General features: G+C 50.1%; 2 protein-coding genes across 2 annotated transcripts; both read right to left on the bottom strand.

The window, feature by feature from the left end:
• Nucleotides 1–5,553: 5,553 nt before the first annotated feature.
• On the bottom strand, nucleotides 5,554–6,706 carry LOC117842949 (uncharacterized). The gene is made up of 2 exons (XM_034723478.2): nucleotides 6,428–6,706; nucleotides 5,554–6,315 (listed from the first exon to the last, which is right to left on the bottom strand). Exons 1-2 carry the CDS (start codon nucleotides 6,648–6,650, stop codon nucleotides 5,846–5,848), a joined length of 693 nt encoding a protein of 230 aa, XP_034579369.1. The 5' UTR covers nucleotides 6,651–6,706; the 3' UTR covers nucleotides 5,554–5,845.
• Nucleotides 6,707–9,121: 2,415 nt separating this feature from the next.
• Nucleotides 9,122–13,710, bottom strand: LOC117842265 (uncharacterized). Its single transcript, XM_034722654.2, has 7 exons — nucleotides 13,443–13,710; nucleotides 12,791–12,934; nucleotides 12,014–12,112; nucleotides 11,640–11,716; nucleotides 11,203–11,311; nucleotides 9,822–10,150; nucleotides 9,122–9,553 (listed from the first exon to the last, which is right to left on the bottom strand). The coding sequence occupies exons 1-7, from the start codon at nucleotides 13,510–13,512 to the stop codon at nucleotides 9,461–9,463; spliced, it is 921 nt and encodes a 306-aa protein (XP_034578545.1). The 5' UTR covers nucleotides 13,513–13,710; the 3' UTR covers nucleotides 9,122–9,460.

The following is a 13,710-nucleotide window of genomic DNA, read 5'->3' as shown; positions in this document are numbered from 1 at the left end:
TAATAGTGGTAGTCAATTCAGTTGCAAATTAGGGGATTATTTTAAATATTATTTATAATGGCATAAGTGGGTAATTTTGATGAAGATTAGGGGTTACTTTAATTAATTTTATATAATGGTAGAGGTGGGTAATTTATATATAGATTTAGGGGGTTACTTTAGGCTATTTTCATAATGGCATGGGTGGGTAATTTTTTTAAAAATATAATAGATCCAATGGCTATAATGATTTGAATCTATCGATCGATGGTCGGATGTTTTACTTTTTTGTGAGAATTTCTAGGATTTCTCTCTTTTTCTAGAGTGTCCACCTAGGAATCCTATGTGGCTTCACCTGGAGGCTTCAAAAGGAGCCTTCAATTAGTAATAGTAAGCTGGCTCTTAATAACTGTGTACACCTAGTTTCATCCCCATGAAACCCAATTCTTCTCTTTCCTTATTAATTACATGCCATATCATCACTTTTGCCTATGTGGCATGTTATTTAATGAGAATGAAACTCAAGTGAAACTTGCATTGAGAATGGCCTTGCATTTAACTGAATCTCTTCTATGCATTTAGGGCTTTTAGTTTATATTCCTTGCACACCTATAATAATTATCTAGACGAACTTTAAAAAAATCCGCAACCTTGCTTTCGTATGATAACTTTTATATATCTGCACACGACACACATCATTTCAACAAAGCGCTAGCTAGACGTCGCCGAACCCAGAGAATAAAATTACTAACGTCGTGATCATCTGAAAAAGGTGATGTTGTTGCTTTACTTGTCGAAGTTTTCCTACATCAGCTATAAGCAAACACCACACGTGTCGACCCTTAGGTTAGGTAGTGACTGCTTTTGGGTCTGGTCACGGCATGGAACAAGTATGGCCGGAGCTGCGTATGTACATGCATCTACTTACTAAAAACACCCAAATAATCCATCGGCCTAAAAAGGCAGATCGACCAGAGATTAGGTTCGCAATTAAACAACACAGAAATCACTTGACAACAACAGCCTGTAGTGTGTGTGATGCAGAGCATCCCAAATGTCCCGGCCGGTCAAATGCGGCAAAAAAGTTGGGCACTGCCGGTTCCTCCTTGGAATTGAGCAGTGCGTGCATATATGCTCTGCATTAGCTACCACTCCCAGAAAAAAGCGAATTCAACATCTTGATCTCGCATCCATGCAAGGGCTGCCCCGGCTTTGTCAGTCGAAGAATCTCATGGAAAGCACATAGGGCGAAGAGGATAGGGCTAAGCCCATGCCATTATATTAATCCACATGCTGATCAGGCACTAACTAAAATGGATTCATGGCTGAAGATACAAGGGCAAGCTGACAAGCAGCTAGGCTGAGCCGTTTCAGCTTTTTCTCAAGGGGCAATTCTCTTTGTCAGTCTGTTACACGCAGCAGAGTTCTGAACTGAAGGCTACCGTGGTCTTTTATATCTGGCGGCAACCAACAACGAGACGATTAGGGCATTGTTTTAGCGCAACTAGAGGATAAAAGCGCATGTGGCCAAGCAGCTAGGCTAGGGCATTTGAACTTTTCGAGGGAAATTCCCTTTTAGCCACCGAACCCCCGTGGATTGTTCCAAGCCGACGCCGCAGGGAACAAGATGTGCGGGCGCCATGAAAGCGAGGCGAGTGTTGGCATGTGCTCGGGGGCGTTGGAGAGGCGCTTTCCCGGCCATGGATATGCCCCGGACATGAGGAGTCCAAAAGCGTGGCGACAAGCGCTTGGGATTCTGAGCTGATGCAAGGGGCCATTGTTTACTCGTGCGCGTCTAGCAGCTTGCTTGGTGATTCCGTTCGGGTCCTGATCGATCGGTGCGTGGCCCTCACTCTCATCCGTCGCCACTGATCTGTTATTCCTGTCTGCATGCATTGTAGTTTGAAGCACTGACAGTGCAGTCCTGCTGCTGCTACTGGCTGCCAATCATTGTTTAGGGTTAGATGTCACTCAAATCCATGTGACCTGTGCATCAGCAAAGCGTATGTGAGAGAAGAATAGATTCCGGATTCGTTGTACAGCAAGTACTCTTGTTTCTTATCCTTGGAGCTCTGTTGTAGGTTTTTTTAAGAAGCAAATGGGGATCAGAAATGGTTAGCATTCTCTACATATTCTACATGCATGCCTTGCTAGCTCTTGCCTGGCCTCCTTCCTGCTGAGAAACGACCATATTGGTGTAGACAAACTGTGCAAGTACAGTGCATTATAATCTGGAATGAGACGCTAGCTACGTCGGATATGCATGCGGCATGCCCTGTTGGTTTGAACTGAAAAGCTTCCTCGGGACACAAGAACTTTGGAGTTTGGATTATTCATAACAATTGTATATATATAGAACAAGTTGCAAGATTCTGAGTAGTTTTTTCTCCCTCTCACAACAGAATTTATTAGCTACATCACGGTGCCAATCAGGCTCCTGAGTCCTGATGATCAATAAGATGCGTAATCGGGTAAAAATTCCATTTCCTTTTCTTACTCCCATTTATGAATCTGTTTTATTTTAGTAGAACTTGCGATTGAGCAATACCTGTTCTAGGAAAAAACGGTGATCAACAGAGGTTCTGCTTATTCAGTTCATTTTTAGTTTCTACTTATCGAAAATCTGTTTAGAATCCTGCTGTTTGTCACGCTTCTGCTTAATCTATGAATAAGCTAGAAATAATAAGATGCGCAGAAACAGGTCTTTGTTAGAGAAATCAGACAAGAGGACTAAATGTAAACACTGTCGCAAATGTACTGTATAATCGACTTGGCTTTGCATGCTGCAGACTAGCAGCCACATCGAAAGCTCGGGCCGCTCGTGGACGGGGCCGTTTAACCCACCACCTTCGTGGACCATGGCCCTGATTTTAGTTTTAATGAAGAAAAGCCTTGACAGAAAAAAGGTCGGGTATTGGATTTCACTGACAGATATAGGCCCATCCGCCTGATTTGGCATTTTGGCCTATCAGTACCGGGCCTCTCTATTTGGCCTGCAGGAAACGCGCACTGGCCCCGCCCCGCCGGCCGGCCCGGCCAGCCGCTCCTCGTTGCTAGTGGCCCATCCACGAGCTTTCTCGCCGGTGCGCCGTGACCGTGGGTTGCCGCCTGCTGCGCTCCACTGTGTGCCGTCTCATCTGTCTGCTTGGGAGGTTTGTGACCGTGTGTGTGAGTGTTCACATAGGGCGTGATTGGTAGGTGGGATGGGAGCGTCCGGAGGACCATCCGGTACCCCTCGTTCACTCCACCCCTTTCATCACGCGTCCTTCCGTTCGCCCAAAAATGACCTTCCCTTGCGAGCCAGGATGGCACGATGCAGGTGAGCGTGTAGGACCCATGTGACATACACCCAAAACTCTCATCCATACATGCAATCAAACACGATCCCGTCTTATACTGGACCAACAACAAAGGTAACCAAACACAGCTGGATGCACGGTTTCAGCCTGCCTCCCGTGAACCTGGGTTGGTCCTCATCCCGGCTCCCATTCCCGGAGCAACCAATCACGCCCATAGGAGTCCCGGGGAGAGGTGGCCGTGGTGGCCGGCCCGTGACGACTGGCGAGCCAGTACCAGTAGCACACTAGCACGGCTTCGCCACAACCACAACCTCCACCTACCAACAGCAGCATGAGCATGATAGTCAACTCTAGGCGACGCTACATTGCTAAGGGCATCTTCAACAATCTATCTCTAAGCTAGTATAACTAATTTTTTATTCATTGAACAATGCAAAAGATAAGAGACTAGCTAGAAGTGAAGAGATAAGCTCGCTCACTTCCTAATGCATATTTCATTCACTGCACAATATTTAAGACTGACTATTGCACACTCTTTCTCCTCTAAATTCATCAACTTAGAGCTAGTGCTAGCTTGTACCATCAGAGATGCTCTAACAATGTCCAGGCGTGCAAGCGCCACCAAACGTATCCTGCGTCCCGTTGGGCGTTGACGCTACAGCCGGTCCCACTCCACGGCCGTGAGATTCCGGCCATGCCCTGGCTCCATCAGGAATCCGGACCGTCAAATGTGCAGTTCCTTTCCCCTCCCTCCAACCCTCTGTTCTGCTCGCCGAGGCAGCGTCAGCACAGTACACGTCTCCACGCTGCTCTGGTCTTACTCGTAGCACACTGTGCTGCGGTCTTTTGCCTTCACGGGACAGCGAGCATCCTGCCCCCTTCCCGTCGCGGTCGAGGTGCTCTCTTTCGCCAAATGCAGCATGAACAATGCTTTTGCACCTGTGCTTATTCCATCCGGCCTGCCTCGTGATCCTTGCCACCGTCCACCAGCTCAACACGGCACGGTACAAGAAGATGATCCCCCACCTGCTACTGTGTCCGGGAGCATGCAGGTGCAGGAGCAAATGTCTCCGGGACCAGTTTTTTAAAGGGTCTTTTTTTTTTGTAACACTAGTTTTATTTACGGTAAATAAATAAAAAAAGAGAAAGAGGGACTTGACTGTTGACTCGGCCGAACAAGCCATGGGCGAGAAGCAACCGAGTACTTCCCGCACATGCCGTGTCACAAACTCACAACTGCACAAAAGAATTCAGTAGTGGAGTGCTCCTCCTCCGCCTTGCCATTTCTTCCATTCGGCGATGATGAATAGGAGGGGAGTACGACCACGGACTCGTGTGTAACATGTGTCCAATGGGCAATGGGGAATCGACCGGGCTGCGCTCAATTTGGCCACTACAACTCCAGAATGTTCGACAACAAGGCATAAATCGCGAACGGATCGATCGACCTTCCAGAATTCTAAAATGGACACACCTTTTCCTCGTGGAAGCAGCGGCAAGCGAGAGATCGAGAAAACCGGTGATCCGATCCTCACCGTTATAGGAGCGCACAAAGGATCGCCGTATCAGTGGAGATTCCGATGGGATAGAAATATACCCACAGGCCACAGGTTGCTTCGATGGGAATCCATCAACTGCACTCGATCGGCGACTTGACTTCGCCGTGGCTGTGCATCATCGGCTCGCTCGTGCCGCTAGCTCGCTTCCGGTGTCCACTACTGGTAACCGTACAGCCGCGTGCTCAGCGGCAGTCGGCGCGCGGTCCAGCCGGTGCCGGGACTGCCGGCTCACGCGGGTTTTGGGGTCCCGAGGCCGCGACGTCGGCGCGCCAGGAAAGCCTCTCGCTGGCGCGGGGATGGGCGGGGGGTCGCGTCCAGTCGCCGCGCGCGCCCGCCCCGAAACGCGGCGCCGTGGTACCCGCCCCTACCCAAAAGCCGAACCGCCGTATCCTTCCAACACACGCGCGTGTACCACCCACACATGCTATGCTCGTCCCACGCTCGCCTCCCCCGCGCCTGCATTTTTCCTGAACCTTTTCGTGCGGGGTGATTTCTGGAGTTCAATACGCCCACTTGGATTTTAAGTAACACGCCACCCGACCGATCAGCGACTTTGTTAAGCTATCATCGACAAAGGAGCTAGTGCAGTTCCGGGTCGGACATGTTGGGGGATAATGCACGGATTGATTGGGGTTGCTGGCCAACACTAACCTCGCTTTGGATAAGCTGATCGGGGCGCCGCGCTGCTGAGGATAAGATCGACGCAGCCGAGCTAGTAGCTTTTACTTTTCTTTACAGTTTTATTCAGCGATCGATCGATCGAGCGGTGCTGCTGCTTGCCAAAAGAGCGGGGAAGAAACAAAAGAAATTGTAGTTAACGGACGGCGGCTGGGTTGCAGGCGGAGCTGCCGGCACCGGCGCTCGACCGTCGGCGGTTTCTACGCACGCGCCCCAAAAGGAAGAAGACTACGGATACCTCGCCGGCGAGGGGCTAACCAAACATTTTTCGCCGGGATCCAGCACAGTACACCGCATGATCGAACGCTTAGCTAGCCGTCTAGCTAAATCTCAGACAAAAAGGTTCAGCAGCTCGGGCTCCCTCCCGCCGCCGCCGCCGCTCGTCGTCGTCACGGACTCCTCCGAGGTCATCGACGGGGTGCCGGGCCGCCTCGGCCGCCGCTCCCCGGGCGCCGGCGGGGACCCGGGGCTGAGACACAGCCCGAGGTCGCACGACGGCTCAGGTGCGCCGCCGGCCACCGCGACGGGCGCCCCCACGTTCAGCACCCTCCCCGTCGCCCGCTTCGCGGCCGAGAACGTCGAGCACCCCGCCGCCCGCCTCGCCGTGAAAGCGAACGATCCGTCGGCCGCGGGGACGCCGCCGTCGAGCTCCGGCAGCGGGCGGATGCCGCCGCCGCGGAGGACGGTCTCCACCGCCGCTTGGCAGAGGTGCCAGCTCCCGGCACCGAGCAGACCCACGGCGCCGCTCACCGGGTTGATCGTCCGCCCCGCCGCCTCGTACAGCAGGGACTGGAACACCGCTGCATCCACAAGCAACAACCACAGGTATCGTAAGCACACTCGATCATCGTACGGAGAACCGCGCACTAAAGTAGAGTTAGCAGCGCATCCACCATGGGTTCACGATCGTACCAGGGCGCTGCGGCTCGGGGACGGCGGTGAGGAAGGACATGAGCCCGGCGCGGCCGAAGAACTTGGCGACGAAGACGGTGGCGTGGCCCTGCGCCTCGGCGCCCTCGATCCACTGCAGGCACGGCCGCAGCACGCACGCCTCGCTGCACCCCTTCCGCAGCACGCGGCACCCGTTGCAGCTCATCGCCGGCACCACCGCCGTGTCCAGGGGCCCACCTCTCATACAACACCAAAGCCCCGGTCAAGCCCTCGAGCTCCGCCATGGCCACCCGTGGCGCGGAGTATATAAGGGCGGCGCGGCTAAGCAAAGGGCTCGGGTGCGCTAACCACACGGGAGAGTCGGGTTAGCCGCGGTGAGGTTACCAGCCGGCGTACGTGGGTAAGTGGGTTAGCGAAGCGAAGCCGCGCGCCGGGCGGGAAAGGCCTCCCAGTCCCAGCTCCAGGCTCCTGGGGTGCGGGGGGCGGCTCCGTGTCTCCGCATTCGGTCGGGGCGACACCACGCCGACGGATCGGGATCGGGCGGACGCCGCGGGCGCCTCGGGCGGAGCGCCGCGCGCTCGCCCCGTCCTGGTGTGTCGCTCCGCGCCACTCTTTTTCCTCGCGGCTTTGCGGGATGCGTGGATCCGCACATCGGGCGGCCGGTGGGCCACGCCCACGTACGAAACCCGGTCCGGTCCGGGGCGACGCCCTACGGCCAGGAGCCGTGTGTGCCTCCGTGCGTGGGGTGCGGTTTCCCGCCAGGCGATTGGTGGAGGAGCATGGGGAGTGGTGGGGTGCTCGCTTTTCGGGCTAGGAGTACTTTTCTGGCATGAGGCTACGCGAAGCAGGAACTGAACTTTTTTTAAAGCGGAGAAAAAATAATGCGGGGCGCAAGTGATCTTTTTTTTATACGGGAAACTGACTATGCTTTTAACCGAAAAGAATATAATGGTGCTAGAAACTGACCGTACCTAATTTCTGTCGTCAGGTGCCTGATCACCAGATCTCCCTCGCACCGCCGAAAGTCTTGGCTCGAGACATGCTAAATCTCCATCGAGCAAACATTTGCAACGTAATTATACGTTGTTTGTTTGGATCTTTAGTCCGAACTAAAATTCATATCACATCGAATATTCGGAATCTAATTAGGAGGACTAAACATGAGCTAATTATAAAACTAATTATACGAATGGAGGCTAATTTCCGAGATGAATCTATTAAACTTAATTAATCTATAATTAGCATATGTTTATTCTAGCACCACATTGTCAAATCATGAACCAATTAGACTTAATAGATTTGTCTCGTAAATTAGCCTCCATCCGTGCAATTAGTTTTATAATTAATCTGTATTTAATATTCCTAATTAGTATCTAACATTTGATATGGAGCGGGACCTTATGTTACGTAGTGTACATGATTTGTTTCGTATTATTACGGAAGTAGTATGCTTTGTGTCCTTGTCACATTCATGCACGGGACGGAACCCCCGCGGCACGTCACTTTTGGCCTTTCGGAGAATAGCATAAATTTCTGGGCCCAGCAGCAGCGGCGCAAGTTGCCAAGGGCATCTTCGCTTTCCATTTGGGCCGCACCACCACGCGCCCACGCCCCCCGTTGTCGCGGCTCGGCTCCGCCGGGACTCGTCGCAGGCGCTCCGGCGCCGTGTTCCCCTTTGTCTCGGCAGACGGCAGGTCGCCATGACGCCATCCACCGGCCTCGGCGATCCCCTCGCTCGACGGCCCAATCGAGCGGGCGCGTAGCCGCAACCTGAGATCTTATCTCGGGAGGCGCCGAGATCTTTTTGTGGCGCTCTTGGGTTGGCTCTCAGCTGCCGTACGGAGTGGAGTGGACTGATCGATCGATTCGATCGATCGTTCGTGGGAAACCGGCCGGGTCCCGGGTGTGGGAATTTTGGCTGCTCCTGTCCAAGTCTCATTGGCAGGCAGTCAGGTCCGAAGGCAACATTGGACCGTGACACCGCCTGGGGCCAGGACGGGATTGGTGTCCGTCGTGAAGAATGGTCAGACACCGAGCAACGGCTACTCGGCTTGTGCAGGCATGCTTTGGCAGGCGGTGTTCGATGCCAAGCGCTCTTTTCAACGTCACGGGACCGTGTACGGGGTACCGTCATGGCCACGAAGTCAACACGCCGCACAGACGACAGGCCGCGCGCCGCCTGCTGGTTTCTGCGCTGCACCCGTCCTGCCGCCGCCCACCCAGCCCCGGCGGGCCGGCACGGGCGCGGCGACAGCCCTGACAGCACGAGGATCAAACGGGAAACGGCAGCCCGTAAACATGGACGGCGCGCGCAGGCATTGCCTTGTCAGAGCCGCGGAAAGCTAGGCGCCTAGGCCGCTGGCCGGCGGCCGCTCCAGGCGGCAGACAGGTCCCCGAAGGACGGCGCGGCCAGACGGGAGGGGCCGCGGCGCAGGTGCAGAGCCTTGAATGGAGAGAATGCAACATTTATTCGACGCGACATGGCTTTTCCAAGGTCGCTTCGCTTGTCCAGCGGGCCGTGGGTAGCAAGTAGCGTGGCGCGCCGAATCTTGTTGGGGGTCTGGTCTCTCGACACCTAGGCAGGTGCCTTGATCCCTTTCGCAACAGCACGCCAGCACATTCAGGCGTTTCTACTGAGTACTGATCAGTGATGAACTTACTCAAATTTCAGCAAACTTCCCGTTGAAGCTTGCAGTTGCCGGCGTTTGAAAACCATTGCAGAAAGCAAATCAGCGGTGGTTACTTGTGTTCTTACGCATCCATCGAGATCAATCTGGAGAGCAGCAGCATCCACTCCATACGAGTACAATTCATCTGAAAACAACAGCTGTTCTAGTCTCAAAATGTTATATTACTAGCACCGTCCATCCTAATGCGACGACCCTACAATACCTTGCACCTTTTTGTGCATTCTCAAGGGGACAAAATTTTCGACAACTATAGCTGTTACAGTTCCACGACAACGCTCGGGCAGCTGAATGACTGAATACGCGCTCACCACGGCACCAGCACCAGCAGCCCTGCAGCTGAATACCTGCCTGGTGCCTGCTTGCCTCAGTAGTAAATCGACAGGGTGCGGTGATGTGACAGCGCCATGTTCTGCACGCCGCACGACCAGAGCCAGAGATCAATGTCAATGCTCAGAAGCTGCCGAGAAAATACAAGAGCAAGAGCGGCGTCAGTTCCAAGCCAGAACACCGTATTGACTGCTTTATGCTTCAATCAAATATACAATTTGATCAATAAGAAGAAGAAAAATAGCAACTTTTTGAAACGCGGTACTCTTTTCATGACTAGTAATATTAGTGAATGTCAATTTGTTGATCAGATAACATATCATTTGACCCTACCAAGAGTGCCGGTCACAAAACACATGGCATGAAGTCTGAGGTGGAACTGGTTCAAATGTGCCTACCTGCTTTCCAAACTTTTTGCCGATCAGGTCCCTCATCTTTTCCACTGCATAGATGGAGCAAGCACGGATCTCCACTTCCTCCTCGCTTCCAGGCACGATCTCGCGGTTTGAATCAATCGAGCAAGATAAGTTCGAGCCATATTTCAGTATGCCAAGCTCCCTCAGGACAGCGGGGACAATGTAGTCAGCAAATATGGTGATGGAATTGATGTCATGGAACTCGCCGTAGTTTTGTCCCTTGAAAGCACCCCACAAATCAGCAACAAAGATCTGAGCTCTCTTGTACAGGAAAACCTGGTGTCCCTTGTAAAGTGAATGATCCCGGAAACCTGTCAAAATTGAAATTCAAAACACCGCAAGGTTACTGACCTTACAACATGAGGGGAAAAACCGTTTTTGAATGCTCGCAGACGTTTAACCTCCAAATTCTACATGCTCATGGAAGTTTAACAAAAGGTACCATCAATTTGTGTTATTCATGAGACTCAATACATGCTAAAATTCTCTGCAAGGGTGCAAGTTACAATTTAAATTGAACTATCAAAGAGATAGGATTAATTCTGAAGTTATTCCAAAGTTGGCCAAGCCAGTTTAGGGATGAAACTAGTGCCACCCTGATGATACATGGCAACTGGACGAATGCTGGACAGGACAGCTGTTCATGGTCTGACCTGACAGCGAACCTGTCTGTCTTTAGTGAGGAGCTATAGGTTCAAATATGGTAAATAATATCATGTACAGTACGATGTTTAGGTACGATACAATCAAAGAGTTCAATGCATCGAGATTTCTTTTCAAATAAAACCAAAAGGATTGATCCTGGTGCATTAGTCCTAGTAGGTGATTGATCTACAGTTCCATTCCAGCTAGAACTGATTGTGTGGAGGTTCTAGAAAGTCTGAACACCTAAGAAACAGCAATGATGGTACTTGTAACAAGGGAAAAAATCATATGGGTTAAGCATCAGATATTCGTGCACGACTATCTGATTTTTAATGGCCCAGCCCAAACCAAATTCACTTGGCTGGACCAGGCACCAGCCCATCACTGTTCCCTTTCATGTCTACAGTAGCAGGTTGAATCTGGATCGATATACAGTGGTCCTTTGTGGCTAGGCCATTCCAGTTTCACTCACTGTAGGTGCCTAATGTGACAAATGTCCCGTGTGGTTTTCCAAATCAAACACTTGGTAATCCTGTCATGCTTCCCAAATCAGGAAAGTCATATGTGCAGCTGCAGCATACAGGCCTCATGATCAGGTAGGGGCCAAAAGGAGACTATCAGCTGCTGAACTTATTTTGTGCAATATGAATGAATAAGTGCAGAACAGGGTCCTTTTTTTTTGCGACAACGACTGCACTGTGGTCAGCAGAAAATTTACCAGGAAAATGCCGGGTAATGAGTTCAATTAGAGTTGCAGCAGAGTTTCCAGCAGACTTCACTAGATTAGCAGCCTGACCTCCAAAGTTTCTTTCAAGTTCCAGTCCAACCTTGACAAATGAAATAGAAATGATAGTAATATTGGCAAAAAAAAGTTATTCTTGGCGGGGAAGAAACTGTTTAGAAATATACTCATGCTAAGATGAAAATGGCAGTAACAGCAAGTCAGCAACAAGCCAAAAAGTTAGCAGCAAGGCAACCCAGTGAGGGTGATTTCAGAAATCAAGTGGATGACTAAATTTATCATGAAAGGACTGGGTTGGAGTGTGAAAGTTGATAAGTGATGATGTTCCAAAAACATGAGCATTATTAACCAAGAGAGTTCTCTAATTGAAATATTCAATGTAGCAATTAAGCATTGGCATTACAGAATATTACCTCATGGAGGAGGCGTACTCTTTCCTCCTCAATTGGCAGTGGTCGTGGCCAGTTCAGAAGTTGGCGGAGCTGGGGGCCTACATTTTGCATGTACCCTTCCAAGTTAGCAGATATTCTTTTTTGAAAGGAATCTAGCAGATTTCACTTAAATGTTTTCCAAAGAAAGAGAGAAAAAGATGTCCAAAAACAGGTCCTGAAACTGAGAGGATCGCACTACATGCAGTTGAGCATAATGTGTAAATGTCCATTTATATGCTACCACAACCTACACAATGTAATAGCACTTCAACATAATGACAATCCTGGAAATATGACCATGAACTATCATGACAATGACAGAACCTCATAAGATGCCAATCAGGGGAAGAAGATACCATTGTAGTTCTTTAGGCGGTCTGCATCGAGGGCAGTCTTATCTTTCTCCAAGGCTAACTTCAGTCCAGAAGCCAAATGGTCATAGCTCAAATCCTTATCTGTTCAATAAAAAATATCATAATAAATTCATCATGATTGTAGAAGAGACACATGCAACTGAAATAGGAACTGAAAATTCTACTGCAGCGCAATAGTGAGAAACAATAATTTCAGGCAAAACTACAAGCCGTTTCACATGTAATTGAATGGAATTGCATAAACAATGCAAAAGAGACTCCATGGATTTTAAGGCACAGGTGCGATCTGTGGAGAGTAACTAGACATACATAAAAAAGAAAGTAGTAACTAAAATTACATCAGAAAAAAAATGAAAGGGGCCAACTTCTCGGAAACCCCACAAACAACTCAACAGGTCTGAGGCCAAAGAAAGTACTGAATAGCCACAGGAGTATTACTGGTGAAAACATCCATATTCTTGTTATGTACACAGTACAGTCAAAAGTTTGAAGACAATAACAGTTAATGTCAAACATGTTGGCAACCCGCGTGACTCATTGACTATGAGCTGAAAGTAATACTGAATCGCTTAATACTTTCTTCCGAACGTACACCTGTACCGAGGCTGTAGATTATACAAAAGTGAAAGGATTCCAAGATTGGCAATGGCTAATTTCTATTGGTGCTATTCTGGAAATCTTCAAGTGCCAGTTAAAGGAATAGTACATCAATCTGATTCGTGTTCATAAGACGCACTGATTTTTTGCCTGAACTTATACCTGGCCAGAAGCAGAAGTTAAGTGCATCCAAGACAAAGAGGTACTGGACTGTGAGCGGCCCATTGTCGAAGTAATGAATTCCTTCGAAATCCCATTCAACTTTTGGAACATTCCCCTGAATTTTATCCACCACCTTCTCAATTTCTGCGGGGAAAAGAACAGCCAGGTTAAGAGGAATACTGATACCGAAGATTTCACGAGGAGACCTATTGCAAAATACTGTTCCATACAAAACTTACAAAAAACACACAGATGTGTGCCAGATATTATTTTCCAGCTTGTTTTCAGGATAAATTACTAAACACCAATCAAACGTCAAGGAATCGGTAAGTAGAAAAATACGAATAAAAATGGATCGTAAACAGTGGTGTTCGAAACCCACTGCCAACAAAAATAAATCGAACAGGGTTTATCCGCAACACAAGCAATCGCCATAAATAAATAAGAGTAGTCTTTTTTAGAATCAAAATAAACAGAAGTAGTCAATAAATAAAAATAAGACGAAACCAGCACTGAACCGACATTTGTGCGAACCCTAAAATCCAATAATCCCGTAAGCATCTCACTGCAGCAGCAAGTAATTAATTCCGCGTACCACAGGTTCGGAACAGGGCAGAAAAGCCACAACGCGTAAGAACAGAACAGGCCTTACCTTGCAGGTCGACCGTGACATGGGAGGAGCAGCTGGCGACCCACGCCGCCGACGCGCGCACGGCCTCCATGGGCGACGGCGATTTGGATAAGGTTTGCGCCCGGAGGGTCCAGTCCTAGCCTCCTAGGCAATGGCGGGTAGGGGGAGGGGAGGAAGGGACTGCGGGTGGGGCGAGGGGCGAGGAGACCGTGAAGGCGAGAGGTAGTGAGGCCCGTCGGCGCGTGTGGTTTTAGCGTTTTCCAGAGGGGGTTTTGGTGGTCGTGGTGGG

Source organism: Setaria viridis, chromosome 2 (genome assembly GCF_005286985.2).
Source record: "Setaria viridis chromosome 2, Setaria_viridis_v4.0, whole genome shotgun sequence".
Taxonomy (NCBI): domain Eukaryota; kingdom Viridiplantae; phylum Streptophyta; class Magnoliopsida; order Poales; family Poaceae; genus Setaria; species Setaria viridis.
Note: the sequence above shows the minus strand (reverse complement) of the source record. Positions and strands in the feature narration are given on the sequence as shown.